Raw genomic sequence first — 18,211 nt, 5'->3', positions numbered from 1 at the left:
TCCTTTCCCTTCATTCATTGTCAGCAGCCGCCGCTTCCTGGAGCCATTTTCCAGCCGGCCCCACACAGCGGGAGCGGCCCCGCTCCATCCGCCGCATCTGCCCGCCCCGCCGCCTCCGTCCCCCCCCGGCGCCCCGCATCCCGCAGCCGGGGCCCCCCCGGCACCCGCAGCCCCCAGTATTTTGCGCGGGGCCTCGGCATCGAGGAGGAAAGGAGCTGGGAAGGCCGGGGGGGGGAGGAGGGACGGGGGGGAGGAGGAGACGCGGCTGCGGGGACAGACCCGGAGGGAAGGATGAGAAGGGGACTCCAGCCTTCGGCCCCGGCAGCGGCGGCGCCGCCCGCGCCGGCCACGGACTCCAGAGTAGCCCCCGCCGGCTTCCCGGCCCGCTTTGCCGCCGGCACCTTCATCCAGATCCGCAGCACCGGCGCGGCGGCGGGGGCGCCCTGTGTTGTCTCCTCCTCCGGCGGCGCCGCTCCGCAGGCTCCCGGTGCCCTCGGCCCGGCGGCGGACGGGGGCCAGCCCGCCGGCAGCTCGCTGTACTGCACCCCACAGGGACCCGCCGGCAGGACGGCGCTGCTGCAGCCCGCTCTCGGCGGAGGCCGCCCCCCGGTAATTCCGTGTTTCCCCCCGTCCCCGCGGGGAGGGCGAAGGGGCCGGGGGGGGATCCCGCTGCCGGCCGGGCCCGGGGGGCGGGCGGGCTGCGGGGGGCGGGCAGGAAAGGCGGAGGCAGCGCTTTGTTGCAATAAACTTTCCTGCCTCCTTCCCAACCCCCGCTGCCGGGTTTATTGAAAAGGAGAGAGGGAAAAAAAAAAAAAAAAAAAAAAAAAAAAAAGGAGAAAAAAGAAAAAAAAAAGCGCGGGGGGAGGGGGGGGGGGGGAAATAATAATAATAATCCCCCGGCACGTCCCGCCGCAGGGGCGCACGGAGGGAAGGAGCCGGTCCCCGGGGCGGGGGCTCGGGCCGGGCCGGGCCGTGCCCCGCCGGTGTCTCCGCTCCAGCCCCGAGCGCCGGTGACGTCTGGCACACGTGCGCCGAGGCCGCGGCTGTGACTGGAGCCGGGGCGGGCGGGGAGGGGGACGCCGCTTCCTCCTCCTCCTCCTCCTCCTCCTCCTCCCTCTGGCCTGGGACAGCCCGACCGCCGGCCGGCTGCCCCCGGCCCCCGCCGCTCTCCGAAATGCCCCTGCAGCAGGTCAGTCACTCGTGGGGCGGCGGCGAGCACCCACCCTCCTCTGCCCCCGCTTTAGAATTTACGCCCCCTCCTTAAAATTTACCGCCCCCCTCTCTAAAAAAAAAAAAAAAAAAAAAAAAAAAAAAAAAAAAAGGAAAAAAAATTCCGCCTCCCCCACTCGTGGGGTTTCCTTTGTCCTCGCCGGTTTCGGGGGCGCGCTTGGCCCTCGTGGGCTCCGCCGAGTTGGGGCGGGGGGGGCGCGGGGCATCCCCGGCGTGCGGGGCTCGGGGCGGGAGGGGCTCCCCGGGCCCGCCACCCCGCCCGGCCGCGTGGGAGGGATGGCCCGGCTCCCTCCCCGCTCCCTGCGCGCCCCCGTGCGCCCCTGCCAGGGCTAAAGGGGGCTTAGCACCCCTTCCCCCCACGCCTTTCCCTCCTCCCTGCATCCAGCCCGCGATGGTCCAGGTATGGGATGGTGCTGGAATCCTGAAATACTTCTGGAAGAGCTTTGGGAGCAGCTGGGGGGCCGGTGAGGATGGCATGAGCTGCCTCTTGTCGGGGTTTGTGCAGGTGTTGGTTGCGGGGCTAGTGGTGGAAGTTTCAAAGCTCATCAAATTTTATCCAAACATTTTTTTTTAATTATTATTATTATTATTTACTTTTAAATTAAGCATCTTTGCTGTATAAGAAATGTAATCTTTTTTTTTTTTTTTGGTGCTCTTGGTGGTCAACATATCCTAATGGCACTCAGTGTCAAGCAGGCTACTTCAGGCCACTTTGTAAATATTTGGCTGTCCTATGTGAAGGGTGATTCCTAGAAGGTGGTGGTAAGTGAATTCAAAGAGGAGCATATGTTACACGAAGATTCTGGGAGAAAAATTATACAGGCTTTTTTGGCTTTGTGGGAGGGATGTTGATGTCATAGGAACTCCTAAAAATTCTCATTAATGGGTTCTATAAGACCATCATATAAGATTTTAGTGCTTTTTTTTTTTTTTTCTTAAATGCTGCTCATCTCTCTAATGGCAGGAACTCCTGGCCTTAAAAACCTAGGAAGGTTTATTTCCACCTTAAAGGTTTGTAAGTGGGGAAAGTGATTTGGCCTCTGCCTGCAAACAAGTCCTCACACAACTTGCAAGCTTATTGTATTCCCTCAGCCCCCATATTAACTTTGCGGAGAGATGTGGGATGGGGGAGGAAGAGTGTGGTCAGGCCAGCAGTATCTACAGCCCCTGGCTGGCACCCTCCCAGGGCGATAAGCCACCCATGGCACACACCAGGAAAGGGGCTGTGCATCCTGCTCTGCCCTGACAGCTGTGCTCATGGAAGTGCCCTTCTTGGCGCCGCAGACCCATCTTTTTGGGAAGTCAGGCTGGAGCACCCTGGTGCTCTGCGTTGTCTTTCTGCACCCCAATCTGCTTGGCAGGGATGCTATCTGGGCCCTTTCTGGTCTGCACCTTCCAGGTAGCTTTCCTCAAAAGTCATGGAGGATTTTCCGGGACTGGGAGGTGAGGATGTTCTGCCCTTGGCTCCTAGCAGAGCGGTTTTTTTTTTTCACAAACTAGTATTAGGGACTGGTGAAAGAAGTGAGAAAACGCTGGGTAGGTGAAGCAGTGAACTCAGGCAAGTAGCACCAATATAAATTCAGCTCTCGATTATTGAATTGCAAGTAGTGGAGGGAGTCTGAGACCCCCCAGCTGAAAACAAGACCCTGCTATGCAAAAGACTATAGAGATAAGTCAAAAATTTGGCCAGCACACCTGCAGTGGTTAGGATTATGAAAATACTCTTGCCTTGCAGATGTAACTGCACTGGCAACCCACCCATCACTTCCAAATATAAATCATGGTATGACTGGAAAAGAGTCAGTACATCAATATAGTTTAGGCTGTGCAAGGAGGTGTTCAGCTACATGAGCAAATGGAAAAGGCCCAAGTAAGCTGCTTTCCCTTGGAAATTTGTTAGTTGTTTCATCTGTGGTCGTGTATGTGTAACACTGCTGGAAAAGCCTTGGAAAGTGGCCTAGTCCATAACAACAGGCCTCTCCAGGCCCACAGTGAGAATTTGCACACTCTTCCATGTCCCAAGCAAGCATCTCCATAGTGTCCAAAGCCAGTTCCCTGCTGTGTCGTGGCAGCTCCTGTGGCCGAGGGCTGCTAACTGGGCCCTTGTACCCTGGAGAGCTTCCCTGGCTCTGGGAGGCTGTGACCCAGCCTGCCTGCCCTTTCAGCTTGAGGGGCTTTTGCAGGATTCCTGAGGAGTTAATAGAAAGTGTTACCAGGTGGATCTGACCCCCTGCTATGGCTTAAACACCAGCAATAGTGGAGAATTAACCCTTGCAAAACAACCATCAGGGCTTGCACCCCTTGGGAGAGCCTGAGCCTCTGGAGACAGGGCCAGTGGTCCTGCATCTTCCCATGCTCTCCTGCACCCTGCTGGGGGCCGGTGCCTTTTCCCTTCTGGAATCTCAGGCTTCCCAGGATGGAAAATTAACCCTGACCTAAATAAATAAAGGTTTTCTGCTGGGCAAGCAGGTTGAACCAGCTAATGGCAGGTCTGGGAAGTACCAGGGACCATCAAGGGAAAGTGGTGGCCAGGGATATGGCACAGGAGTTGTGACACCATGCTGGTTTAGTGTAAGTGAGTTTGTGAATCGACTTGGATCCTCATGAGAACACAGGGGAAATTAATGTTTGATGAGGTACCCCAGTAGCATTCTGGCTGGTGTTGCCTTGTCACTTGGTGTGAGAAAGTCACTGCCATTTGCAATTCCCTGTACTCAGAAAGGGGGCTGTTACAAAAGCAAGCTGCTCAAAATGTTTCTAATTCAAATAGTAGAGAATTTCTTACTGTCTTTGGGTTATAAAGATAAGCCTTTAAGAAGAGGGCCATTTTCTTAGCCATGAGAAAATGCTTAAATGGAGACACCACCCACATGTTAAGTCCTTTTTAAAAGGGGCTAAATCCTCTTAACAACAATATCTTTAGAGAACTCCTGTGGCCTTTAGATGACATGAGCTGTGGAGAGGCTAGTTCGGCATACTTCAGAAGGGGGCAGGAGGATTTACATTTCCAAACTGAATACTTAGTACCTCTCTCATTTTTCTGGTGGTTTAGAAAATACCTCTTCCTTCCTCCCTGCTTCTCAGCAAGATGCAGCTGGAAAGGGAGAAAAATGGGATAACCCACAGCCTTTCTCCTAGGTGTTATGTAAAGGAGCAAGCCAAATAGGACATAAATAATGAACAAGGATTTAAGGTATAGAAGAACAACATGTAAGTCACATGAAGGAAGGAGGTAGTTAACGTAGTAGCTTTTCTTTATTTTGCAGCAATGAGAAGGTTTGTATGTGGAGACACTGATGTTTTCATATTCAGACCTGTTTTCTTTGCCTGATAGTTTGTGTTAATAGAAATGAATGTTAGTATGAGTCTGGGACCTTAGCTTTTTGGATAGCATTTAAGGGGTTTTCTTGGGTTCAAATTGCTCTCCTCCAGCAACACACTGTTTCTGAGCCTGAGGAGGTACCACACGGTACTTTGGGTGCAGCATCTGAGGCGAGTTCAAAGAAACATAAAATCCTGGTTGCCCTAACCACACCAACAAACATCTTGCGAAAAGTGGGCATCCTAATAAAACCCTACAGGAATAGGCTGTAGCTTGCTGTTGGCTTTGCTATCCTCATGCAGAGTCCAGCTGTGTTGGTGTGGCTCCATCTGCGCCACAACTCCCGAGTATGGTAGCCCCATGACGATAAGGGTTTTTGGCAGGCTTCCATGGACAGCTGAGCTGCTCAGAGGCTTCACTGTTGCTGGAAGGAGTAGGCTTGCTTGTCCCTCACTGTCTCCTCTGTATCATCTCCTTTGATCTGCCTATGGCCAGACAGGGTTCTTCCTCTACTGCTGCCCCTGGGGAGCATCTGGCTGCATTGACGAGTTGCTTTTTGCTGCTTTAACAAGGTAGAAGAGCTGGGTGTGAGCATTGGGGTCTGGCAGATGTCTTGGGCCCAAGATGGGCCGAGTGAGAAGAAGGAAGGAGACAGGAATTTGCCCATGTGGAGGTGTTAAATTGTCCCAGCAAGCCTCCATTTTATGATGTTGGTCTTACTTGTTCTTTCTGTGAATGTATTTTCCTTGCACCATCAGTCTGCTTACCAAAAGCTGGGTAGGGGTCGCTTTATGGCCAGTTTATTCTTCTGTAGAGAATTCTCCACCTGGTTGAGCAAATACAGGCATTTTGTTTCCCCTCATTTTATGCCAGGTATGTTGGTGCTGTTCTGTTAATTTTTACTGTGTGCTCATCTGTGAGTATGTGCAAGCATTTACCAGGAAAATAATCTTTGAATTTAGGAATAGCTGTGTATTTTGCAAGATGAAGTGTTTCCCCCACTACTTCTCTGACTGTGACTGTGGGAAGTGTTTCAGGAAAGAACACAGGGAAGGAGGCTTGCACAGGAAAACCCTTTTGCTTCAAGACAGCAATTTCTTGGTCAGGAGTTACAATGGGTTTGATAGCTACCAGTGGCTGGTGATTTTTGTGATCCCCGTTTGAATCTAGGTGTAGTTCAGAACTTGGGTAGCAACTAGTTCTAGCCATAAGTTAGCCATTTTGTATGAAAGGAAAGAACTGTTTTCTTTGTTTCTTGCCTTGCTTTTTTTTTTTTTTTTTTTTTTTTTTTTTTTTTTTTTTTTTTTTTTTTTTTTTTTTTTTTCAGTTGAACTTGCTGTCTGTAGTGTTCTTGAGTGATCCTAGATATTGTGGTAGGGAAAAATGATTTTCTGATATGTTTCTCTGCACAGTTTATGACAAATTATCTTCTGTCCTCAGATGTCTTCTCCAAGCTGAAGAGTGTTAGACAATTAATTTCTCCTGAAATGAAAGCCATTAATGTAAAGATAAAGGTGTCCTTTTATAAAGGAACCACATGGGTGTGAAAACAAATGTGTCTGTAATTGTTTTTACTTGTGAAACTTCTGTGGACTGCCAGCTTTGAAAGATGTTTGGAACACATAGTAGACTCACTTTGCAGAGACCCTTTCAGACCCAGCTTGTTTTGTGAGGTCTTAACCTGGCCCTGGGGATGGGAGTGGGATGTGTGGGGCAGAGGGATGAGTAGACCTGGCTGCTGTGGGAATAGCTCATTAGGAGATGCAGGTTGCAAAAAGGAAAGTGAAGTAGCACCATTTCTCTTTGGAGTCCAGTCCTGTGCAGTCCAGTAGTCCTGGTGTGGTTGTGGGAGGGAAATTCAGCCCATCCCTCCTGCTCAAAGCACCAAGAATGAGATTGGTGCCTGTGAAATGAAGATAGGGGCTTTTCTTGGCAGCTTCAAATATGTTATCTCTCAGGCTTCACTTCCGAAGGTGTCTGTTTGGCTGGTGGCCATGGCTCTGGTGGCAGGGCTGGTCCTGGTGCTGGTGTGCAGGAGTGGGAAGGTGCCTCAGGCTTTCGTCCTGGTTTTTGGGGGAATTACCTGCTAAGAATGAGTTGGAGACTCTTGACTTTAGTTCCAGTGGGTTTCTTGCACTAGTGGTGGTGATGAAGATTCAGCCTGGCCCAGTGTGGGACTTCAGCAGATGGAAAACTCTAAGAGTAACTAAATCTCCAGATTATATAGTCTCTGCAAATAATCTCATTTACAGCTGGCAGTGCCAAGTGTGTATATATGGAGGTAACTCTCATCCTTACAAATGACTAAGTTGGACTTCAGGCTTTTGTTTTGGCTGACAGAGTTAATCACTTTCTGCATTATTTTTCAAGACCAGGATTATGTTTGTAATTCTGGGGAGAAGAAACCCCCATCATGTTCCCTGGGGGCAGTGGTGTGCAGGAGGGATGCTGCCCATACCTCTGGGATGGGGTTGCTGCAGTGCTAGAGGTGCTGCTGGTGAGGTATTTAGATTCTGTTTCAATTTCAGTTCTGTTTGAAGACAGGCTTGGCAAAATTGCCCAATTTATCACATCTTTAAAAAGGAACTATTTAACTTCTGTTTTCCTCAAGTAAGTTGGTCCAAAACCACACTTGGGAGTGCTATGCCTGGCATGGGTGTCTCTTGAAGTACTGTGATGTCTGCTTGGATGCTGCTGCTATTTGCTGGATCTAGTGGCATTCATGGAGTTCTTAATGCCTTGTGAGCTCAACATGAGCTGTGGTAAATATTTGCATCTGCCAGCCTTGTAAAGGGAGAAGGCAGGAGCTTGACTAGGTGTTGATTAAGCCAGAGCTTAATGAAAATGGCCCCTGTTGTGTGGTAAGAGAGTACTACTTCATAGGTTTTAGCATCCCTTTTATACATACATGAATGCATAGCAAATGTGCTGGTAGCTGTTTGCAAACTGAGCTTGCCTAAGGTTAATGGTGTGTGTCATGAGTCTCCTGTCCCACTTATGAATGTGGACAGTTGTTGACCTGACCTGTGACAGTGTGGAAACTAACCTGCTAACTCTGTCACTGCTCCAATGTGCATGCCCTGCAGCTCTCAGGTGTTTTGTGCCCAAGCTCTTTGGCCTGGGACTAAGCTGGGAAGATGAAGTGGAGCATTAAAGATCACCTTCTCAGAATCAGCTGGCATTTCTTCTATGAGTGTGCTAAGTTATATGGGCAAATATGGTTTTCTTTTATCCCTGCCTCTAAAAGTAAAACCAGTATCCCGTTTCCTAAAAGTAAAACCAGTATCCCCTTTCATTGCTTTTTTTGAGTAGGACACTTAATTTGATCACCTCTAGCTACTTTCAAGGTTCTTCCAACTTGTATGTGGCTGCATTTAGGCCCAGAAATGTCCACTAGCTGAGGCTGGTGGCATATTCAGGTGTCTCACTTCAAGGGTCTAGAACCTGATTTTTTTGGAAAATACAACTTCCTGTGATGTACACTTGCAGTATTGCAGATATTGAGTCCTTGGTACCTGGAGCTTTATATGGACAAATCATTGTTAAAAGCAGAGGCTGCTATTATTTGGGCTTTTCATTTCTTTATTTTTACAATGAAATTTTACAGTCTTGTCACATAGACCTTGTGAGCCACCAGTTGTTTTGCGAAAATCTATGAAAACTTTTAGAAAACACATGAAGAACTATTTTTGGTAAAAGTAAGTTGTATTGGGAATCTGGACAGCAAGAGATGTTTGCTTAGCCTTGGCTGCTTCAGCTCCAGCATTCCTGGCCCGAGTTGTGGTATGTCTGTTGGTTATGTATGCATAGATTCTAAAGGTAATTTTCATTAATGGACTTCTTGAAACGCATTCTCATCTTAACCATGCTATTCTGGTTTGGGGTTTTTTGCTTGTTGTACAGCTGTTGGTTCAAAGGTTGTTGCATATTGCATAACTTAGTGCTAGAAAAGGGGGGTGGGGGAAGAAACTCATTGGCAAACTTCCTTCCTTGTTAATTGTGGTGACATTAAAAGTCTCTGGTTTAGGACTCAATGGTGCACACCATGCACTGCAAGGGTCTAATTCTTATATATCATGTCAGGCTCATTGGGCCACTCTACTAGTTCTCTCTGAATGTAACTTTGTCTTAATTTTAGTTCTACCCGTTTGTTATAAAATCATACTAAAATTAGAGTGCAGTAACAGATACTTTTTTTTTTTTTTGCAAACCACTGAATATGCACTGTAGGATTTTATATTTTTTACACATTTTAAAGTACAGATGTAATTTTAGAGTGAAATACTTCTCCATGGGATGAGTGTACTATGCTGCCTAAAAACTTAGCTTTCAAATTTGCCTTTCAAATGTTTTTCAGAAACAAACTGACATATAGACTTGTTTGCATCCCTCCTTTCTAGACCTTCAATTTAAGAGTTGTCATCTGGCAAAATTCAAGTCTGGAAGTAAAATCTTATCTTTTGGCCCAGCGATTATATTGGTGCGGTCCATTGAGGTTGACAATAGGCTTCTGACTTTTCAGATGCCACCCAAATGTAAGCAGATAAGTATTAATAAGTACAATATGAGGCACAGAAAAGGTTTCATCTTGTACCATGGGTGAAATAGTGGTTTGTGTGTCCTACTGTGGCTTTGGCTGGGTATTAGGAAAATGGTCCTCACCCAGAAGGTGGTTGGGCACTTGAACAGGCTCCCCAGGGAAGTGGTCACAGCACCAAACCTGGCAGAGTTCAAGAAGCCTTTGGATAATGCTGTTCTCAGGTACATCTTGTGATTATCAGGGCTATCTTCTGCAGGGCCAGGAGTTGAGCTCAGTGATCCTATGGATCTGTTCCAACTTGGGTTGTTCTGTGATTATTAACAGATCATGGTTCTATACTAAAAGAATGTGGATTTAGACTAGGTATAAGATGGTTTTTACGGCAGGGCTAATGAAACATTGAAACAGGTTGCTCAGACGGGGAATAGGTACTCATTCTTGGAAACATTCAAGACTGGGTTGGATGGAGCTCTGAGCAACCTGATCTAGTTAGATGTTAGTGCTCATTGCAGCTGGGGTTGGACTAGATGACCTTTAAAGATCTCTTTCAACCCAAGCTATTCCATGATTCTGTAGGAAAATACATGCTCTAAGGAGCAGATCTGAAGGGTTTGCTGCATTCTCTGGGTGCTTCTGTAATGGAAACTGGGCTTTCCTTCACCTTCTGCTTGGGTGTTTTTAACATCTGCTGTTTTTAAAGTAATTTTCCTTCCAAGGACACTAGAAATGGAATTATATGGAATTATAATGTCTTGAGCAATGCTAGTAACCTAATAGTGCCTTCAGTACTTGTTCTCTTGTGCTGCTAATTCTGGAATTAAATGGCAATTACCATGTATATATGCTGGTGCTATTTTGCCTTGCCAGCGTTGTGTTTTTAGACAGCATTGGTCCCACACATTGACAGTCAGTTTTTTGTCCCCATACAGTAAGCTAGTTCACACTTTGTCTAATGTCTTCGCATAGCGGGAATTGATGTTGGTTACAGCTCTCACAGAAGGCTTTTGTGTGGTGATATCTGAAAGCTGTCTTGTTGGAGCTTTTATCAAGGCTATTGCAATGAGGCCATTATCCTCGCTCGTGGAAAACATAGATATACGCAGAAATTTTTATAGCAATGCTTGGTAAGTGTCATGCTGGGACAGAGCGACAATGCTGGAGCGGTACAGAAATAATACCCGAGGTGGCAGCCGTGGCGTGGCGGGGAGTTATCTGTCCCTGCAGACTTGGGGACAGGGTGGGAAGGGAGCCCCACGCGGGGCAGACGGAGGGTGGTGATCAGGGCTATCGCAGACACGAATAATCCTGGCTGCCGGCTCAACAGAATAAAGTTTTACTTTTCATGGTAAGAGTTTTATTGAGTGGCTCTAAGTAACCCAGATCTGAATTGCTGTATAATGCTTCTGCACCTCGTAGTTTTTTGGGGTGGGTTGTTTTTTGTTTTTTTTTTTTTTTTTTTGCTCTCAGCTGCGCGGTATCTGTGACCAAAAAGTGTCTCTGGGGAGTTATGTAAAACTGCAAGTTGGCTGAGAGGAAGCTGAAACTTCACAACCAGGCTGTAGTACCCTTAAACACAAAATTCTTTAAGCAAGTAAAAGACAACTGAGGTGGGTGCAGGGAGGGCTTTAAAAATTATAATAGCATTTTCACTGGCTTCTTTGTCTCAACAGTGGGTATTTCACTGGGTTTATTCTTTCTTTCCCTCAGGAATTAGGTGTTAGAAAAAGTTTTTGGTTGTTTTTGGTTTTTCTTTTTTTGTAAAATCCAGTGTCCTGAAAGCATAAGCAAGTTGCTCATTTTCTTTCTCTAGTTCTTAATCATAAGAGCTGCCTTGATGATTTTTCCCACCTCAAATTAGCAGTTTATTTATAACATGCTAATGTTCTGCATGCCCGTTGGTAATACTGTTCTGTCGTGCTGAGCTGAGAATTATTCTCTCGAAAACTGACACTGCAAAGATGACATAAAAGAACATGAGAAATTGCCTATGATAGAGAAACATTCAGGTGGCTTTTGGTATGACTTGGATTCACGCTTTCTATAAAATCATTTACATTTCCTTCCCGATTTCTATTGCTAGTCACATTCGTGTTGCTTGGTTTTATTTTTGCTTACCAAAAATAAAGAAAAATGCAGACCGTTGGCTTTTGGCATCCTCGTTACCCTTTCGTTCCTGCTGGCAAACTTCTCTGTGATCGTCTTCCACGCAGTGTCACCAGCTGCCTTCTTGGATTGCAGGCAGGGGAATGAGGAACTTCAGGGGGTGTTTCCCCCTTCCTGCAGGGTGCCTGTGGGAAGCCTCTTCCAGATCTAGGGGTTAGCAGCATCCTTCCCAGTGGTCCTCCGCTTCAGCTGCTCCGCAGAAAGACAGGAGCATTCAAAGCCCACACCATGCAACGTGGGTTGTCTTGTACATGGAAAAGCAGAGGGCAAAATAAAAACACATCCCATGAGCGTCTTTACTTAGAGCCATGTGCTTTGTAGGTGTTTACAAGAGAGATGGCAAAGAAAGATGCAAGATCATTTGGCAGTCCTCAGCGTTGTTATGACCTGTTCATCTGTAAAGATGCTCTTCATGTTGCTGCTGGTCTTGGTGCACTGAAGTCCTTCCCTATTCTTGTCTTGGTAGCATCATGTTTGCTGAATATGTGGGAAGTGAACGCAACAGTAGTGAACAGGTTGTGTGCAGTTGGCTACATATTAAACTTAGGTACAGCCTTCTGTGGGCAGAATCAAGTTAGTAGTTACGAAGGATTTTTTTTTGTGGTATTTGTATTTTAGGGGGACAGAAACCCCTTTTGCTGTGAAAGGGAATCTGTAGGGAGTTCCAGAGACTGACATATTTAATTCATAGGAGAAAAAAAGAGAGAAGAGAAAAGGAGGCAAATCCCCCTTATTTGGAGCCATATGTTCAAGATACTATCCTTAGTGTGATTTATTTGCTTCAGAATTGGGAAAGAGGGTTGCTAGGAAAAGTAACATCCATTCACTTCTTTCACCTAGAATAATTTTATAAGGGTGATTACAATCTTCCTTCTTTCTCGCTCTTTCCTAGTTCTGGAGAATAATCAATTTAGCGATAAGTCAGACCAAGCGAAAATGTTCTCATTGTTCTCATCTGCAATGCAGAGACTAAGATGGACTCCTTTCTTTAAGGCCAAAATCATGTCTTCCTGTTTTGAAGAGGATCAAGAATTATTATCATGTTTTCAGTAAGAAAGGATCAGAATGTCAGTCTTTTTCTTTCCCCTTAAGATTTGTGCAGTTTTGAGGGGTTTTGACTATCTTTTCACTCTTCTGATGGCCTCAATTCCAATTTCAAACCTCTTCCCTACTTCACCCAAGGTGGGGAAGCAGCACCAGTCGTACTAGACAGGGATTATATCTGTTCTAAGTACTTAATTTGAAGTGTAGAAATGTGGCTTTCCCAGCTCTTTAAAAAGCTCAGTTGCCTCAGCATATGAAGAGCAGGTCCCAAACTCTGCTCAACCAGCAGCAGAGAAGGGGGGAATTGCCTTCAGACCTCGCAGGGAGAAAATTTGAGGCATCTGTGAGGTGCTATAGTATATCTAGCTAAAAATACCAGATACTTGAGCTTGCCTTATTGACTTGGAGGGCAATACCTTTTTTGAAATGGAAAAAGCCAACAGATCTGGAACTTTGTGTGACAGTGCAATGGTGTAAGAGGAGTGGCATAAAGATCCCAGCACACATACTTGCCCACCAGAGCTACCCAGGCTTTCCCACTGAAAGTGCAAGTGTGACATGCCTGGAAGATTAGGAATAGCATGCTTGCCTGTAATGGTCCTGGAAAGTTTGCTTTCCTCCTGAAAAGCTGATATCAGATTCAGCCCAGTCTCTTTGGTTAGTGTTGATCAAATATGAAAATCTATTGTTCCCTCTGCTGCAGAGTAATGCTGTATGTGTTCTACAAGTAGTACTTCACCCCTTCCTGAGAGATGATGCTTTTTGTCCTCATTGTTGCTCTGACTCTTCTTTGAGTGCCTCTCCATGACTGCGTGGGCATGAGCCCCAGCATGGAGCAGGTGCATTGCTCTTCCCAGCCAGAACCCTGAATTTAATGTATTGTCCTAATGGGAAGTTACATTTTTAACTGACTACATCCATCTCCTGTAGCGTGATGAAATAGCATCAGTATTTTCACTAAATGTTTTTATCCAGAATATCAATTTCAACAAAGTGGTTTTTTTAAGTTCACTATCAAGATCTTAAATCTTAGAAGACAGGCCAGTAAGGTGTTTCAGGTAAAGAACCTTTTAGAGTCACAGTATGGAATTTTTTTTCACCCTAACAGGGGAAGGTGGCGGTTTGAGCACGTGCCAGTTTGCCTTTCCAGAGCTGTGATACAGCTGAACCACAGTGGAAATCTGGAACCGTAACAACACTGCTTATAGGAAGTTTGACTCCCTGCATTTAACCACAAATGTGGTCAATGTTAGGAGAAGCAATAGCAGAGGGGAAGAAAGGTGGTAGTATTTGATTAGCTTTTTTCTCCTTGTTTTCTGCTGTAAGGAAAGAGTGATAACATTATTAACTGATGGTTCCAGTTTCTTCCTTGTTACACTTTGAGGATACTCTTTTAGGGTAGATATGATAACACTTGCTTTCAGCATTTTTGATTAAATAACCACATGCCATTAAGCAGTTGTGCTGTTTGGTAAACTGTTGAGTATTTCTGAGGACAATAACATGGAGAAGAGGATTAAATACCATGTCAAGATCCTTCAGGTGGTCACTAGCTTCACACAGGGATTGAAATGCAAAGCAATTCAGTCATGATGAGTTTCTGCAGGAGGTTATTGAGGGATAGAGGTCTTCCCATTGATCCTTGCCATCGTGCCCTTGACCAACATGCTGTTTTCATTCAGTTCAGCAGCACGAAAATGGCTGTCTGTCTTGGATGCTTAAGTATCCTGCTGTTTCCTATCTGCATGTTCTTGGAAATGAGATGTAACCCTCCCATAGGCAGAGTAGCCTTAATTGCCTCTTGGGATAGGAAGGAAAAGATGATTTGGGAGCCAGGTCTGTGCTACTAGAAGTGCGTCCTGTGACAGAGGGGATTTCCTGGAACCATCCTGGGAGACCGTTTGTGGATGTGGTCTCACAGTCAACTTGCAGCGATCCAAGTTGGTGCCGCCACAAACAGGGTCATGCTGCCCTCCCTCCTTCCCTGCTTTGGCTCCTGCCCTCATACCTCTCTGTGCTTGTCAGACCGGGGACTGCTCCAGCTGAAAGCTAACACTGGCCAAGTGATTAGTTTTCAGCGCAGGGAGCTCCCTGGCCCAGCTGGCCACGTGGTTGGGCCAGGGAGGCCATGCCCCTGGCCATGCCCTCTCCCCACGCATGGGACACTTGCTTGGAGTGGCAGCAGACCAAGAGCCTCGCCGTGTGTGTGACCTCAGCACCTCGTAGAAGCCAGTGGAGTTGTGCGGAACGAAACCCTAACAGATGGCTCCGCAAAGAAATAGGCGCCTTTTGTGCCGCTGCTCGCTGCTTGGGTTACCGAGGGCGTGCAGCTGCCACAGCCTGGCCTGCAGTGCCCAAGCGCCGCAGGGAACTCGCACACTCTCCCCATCTCCAGCTTTGAAGGGCTTGGGGGCACTATAGTGGGTTTGTGAGCACAGGGAGAAGTAACTATGGCTGAAAACATCCTCACTCCATGGAGGAAAGCCATATTTGCTTAAACTGGGAATCTGCTCAGTGCTGTTTGCACCATGCCTTGTGCGCTTGTCTTCCAGCCCCTGACCAAGGCTCCCAGGCTACGTGTAATTTAATTACTGTCTGATGGCTGGCACTGAAGTAGGTGAAGATATAAATGTAATTTGTGCCTGGAAGTTATGTATGTAGTGAGCTTGAAATACTGGAGGTCTTCTTGGCAATCACTGCTATCAGGGTATACCTCCAGAGGAAAGACTGGCTGTGCAGGTACAGCTCTAAACAGGACTTTAGTGTGACTGATTGTTAATTAGTGAAAATAAAGGAGTTGTGGTCTTGCATGAAAGATCCTAGAATCCTTGGAGATAGCAACTGGGATGGCTTTTATGATCAACAGCTGCAGCAGCTGTGGCCAAGGGTCTTGTCGTGTAGCTTATGAAGGTGGGAAGGCTCACAGGGCTACTGCTCAGATGGGTGGTAATGAATGCCAATCACATGCAAAGTTGGCCAAGGAAGGTTGAGTTTCATGACTGCACTCTTAGCAAAGTCTCCTTTCTGCCCCTCGAATGGCGAGGTGGAGCCAGCCTGCGTGGCAGCGAGAGCACCCAGAGCCCTGCTTATTTCCATGCTACAGCAGAATTCTGCCTTTGTGACCAGAATATATACTGCTGAATTTCAGCTTTGGCTTAAAAGAAGGTGTATCATTGTTATTATAAGTAAACCTCCACTGCAAGCTCAACTAGTGCAGAACTCTCTCTGGAGACAGCCTGTAACTCACAAGGCTGTGAAATAGAGTTTCACTTCAATCTGTTGTCTGATTTCAAACATAACTATTTTGTTATTGATTACTTGTGAAAAAGGTCTGATGTGTTTATCTCGCAATCCTTACATATGCTGCCCATTCCCAGTAGCCTCAGCTCTCCCCTCAGCAGCTGCCAAAATTTCCATCTTTTTCCCGATACTTTCTTTAGCACCATTGTGCATTGAAACGCTTGCAGGATAGCAGTATGCAAAAGCTGTGTAGCATTCCTGTTTATCTTGGAAGTCAATGTTTTACACAAGGAGCACTGTAACTCTGCCATATTTACTTTCTTGTATTTAATTCAACAAAATGTATTTACCTGAAGTGGACACGAAATTTCCAGTTTGCGGTGGAAAGTGTGGGACCAGGCTGCAGAACTTGTTCCAAGCCAGGACAGAGTGTGTGAGGGCTCCTTGCCAGGGCAAAGCGTGGGAGGAAAGTCGGGAGTAAGACAACTCTTGCTGCTATCATCAGCAGGCGCCTGTTGAAAGGGTAGGAGTTAGGGATGTCAAGGCAAGACAACAGGTTTTTGTGTTTTCTTGGATTTTAGACTTCCAAGACAAACCGATGACTGGCAAAAGCAGGTTTTGTCCAAGACTGTCTTTGCTTTAGCTTGGGTAAGAACTTGTAGTCTCAGATAGTGAGATGTAGTCAAGTTTTCTGGGGTAATCTTAGCTTTACAGTTTGATTATAGTTTGGAATTAGGGTTGAGAAAACAGTGTAGAAAATAAGAGTTTCTATGGGAATCTATCACGCTTAAGGATTTTTAGCAATCTAGCAAGCCTGTGGGCTGGTGGGTGCTTCCCACGGCTGCCTCAAGTTACCTTAGCTTTTCTCCTGCTTCTAAGAGAACAAGGCTGTCCTCCTTCCTATCCATATATTGTTGAGAGAGGGCATAGTCCACAGACTATTTTTATTCCTATTCCTTTCCATAATTATATGTAGCTTTTATAAATCTGTCTGGATGGAAAGCTCTTGTGTACTTTTGAAGGGCTTATTTGATCTAAATTTAAGGATGTCTCATGTCCAGTTGTGAAACTTGCTATTTTAGTTCACCCTACCTACAGCTTTTACTAAAACAAGAGGAAAAGGATGAAGAGGAGAGACTGAAAACTGTGTGTGAGAGGAGGGAAAGATGACTCATAAGTGGGACTGCATTTGAAAATGAAAAGGATCAAGGTGTACTGATCATAAGAGAAAAAGTTATGGCTTCACAATTAAACCATATGGTCATTTATCTTCTGAGCAGGTTAAGGTACATTTGGGGAGGAATCCATGGGTCTGAATTGAGTAGATAGATTCCTTCTGTCTTCAAAGTTATTTAAAGAAAGGAATTTTTAGTGCAGCCTTTAATAGGTGATATTTTAGTGCTAGATTCCACTGGAAGACTTCCCCAGGCTTCTGGAAAATCCCATTTAGCTGTCCATCGCCTTCGGGATAGTTCTAATAGCTGCATGGTGATACAGCAGGACAGGTAGCAGAAAGGGAATGAGGGGGAAGGATGTAGTGGACAAAAAGCCAGCTGGATTTTCTCTGGACTTTAGGCTACAATGAATAGGAATTAAAGCTCATGTATAGACACAAAAATTTCTGCTTTCAATCCAGGTGTTGTCTCTTCTACCCCTCTGCTAATGTTCTGCTCTTCCAGCCTTGTGCCAGTGCCTGAAAACTTCCAGAATACTTGGGACGGCCAAGAGTCTTGAAATAAACCTTTCTGTAGGGTTTAAATAGTGTGCAATTGTGAGAATGGAGTTCTTCTGTATACAGCACTGCAAATAGTGCCTGTGGTGTTTCCAGAGGTGTTTACCAGCAGTATCCCACAGCTAGCTTTTCCTACCTTCACCCTTCTCTTGCTGAAAGCTAGAAGCTAACAAAGGTACAGCTGTCCAATGTGTGAATGAGGCTGATAGAGAATATGTTTTATTTTGTAAAGCATTTTGTTTAACAAAAGTAATGGTCAATATGAAATTGGTTTAAAAAAAAAAATGGCTAATTGGCAGGAAAAGAGTCCTTTTGATTGATTCCAGTGAGTATTTGCACTAATCCCAATACTATGGAATGCTTTCATCATTACTGCAGAAGTAAAAAAAAAACAACTTACTGATAGTAATTGCCAGCAGAATAGTAAATGATAATGGAGCTCTCACAACTTGCTCTGTAGGCACATTCAGACACACCATGTCTTTAATATGGCGAGAGGCAAAGTTGTATGCCAGAGCCCTGCCTTATGAAAGGGGGCCTGTATCCTGGAAAGCAGCACTTCTGGGAAGTCTGTAGTGGACAAGCAACTGCACACCAGCTTCCAGCACAACGTTGAGAGGCGATGGCACTGAGGCATGTACAAAAAAAACCCGAACAAGAGTGGGGATACTTTTGCCTCAGTCAGCAGTTTCGGTGTGACTGATACCTAAAGTAACATATGTGATTCAGTTCTAGTATTTGTAAGGGAAAGATCTTGAAATTAGAAGGTGCTATTAAATAGGGCAGCATGAATTATTTGAGGTCTGAAGAAAATGCCCTTCAGTGCACCTTAAGCAGTATTTTGCCTATGAAATTAATATTGAAGAGTGACTTGCTGATAGGAGATACAGAACGGGGGATGGTAGTTGATACAACTGATGGTTGCACTGCTGTCCAGGGG

At 46.0% G+C, this 18,211-nt stretch overlaps 1 protein-coding gene across 1 annotated transcript in view; it reads left to right on the top strand.

Annotated features, from left to right (window-relative positions):
• Positions 1–291: 291 nt before the first annotated feature.
• Positions 292–18,211, top strand: part of E2F3 (E2F transcription factor 3) — a gene marked incomplete at its 5' end in the record, with an annotated part of 41,831 nt that continues 23,911 nt past the window's right edge. Inside the window, one exon of the mRNA XM_083881226.1 lies at positions 292–609. Coding sequence (XP_083737352.1) covers positions 292–609 — 318 coding nt within the window. The remainder of the gene's footprint in view (positions 610–18,211) is intronic.

The sequence above is a fragment of the Zosterops lateralis genome (assembly GCF_965231275.1).
Source record: "Zosterops lateralis genome assembly, chromosome: 1".
Classification (NCBI taxonomy): Eukaryota; Metazoa; Chordata; class Aves; order Passeriformes; family Zosteropidae; genus Zosterops; species Zosterops lateralis.
This window is presented reverse-complemented; position numbering and strand designations above follow the sequence as displayed.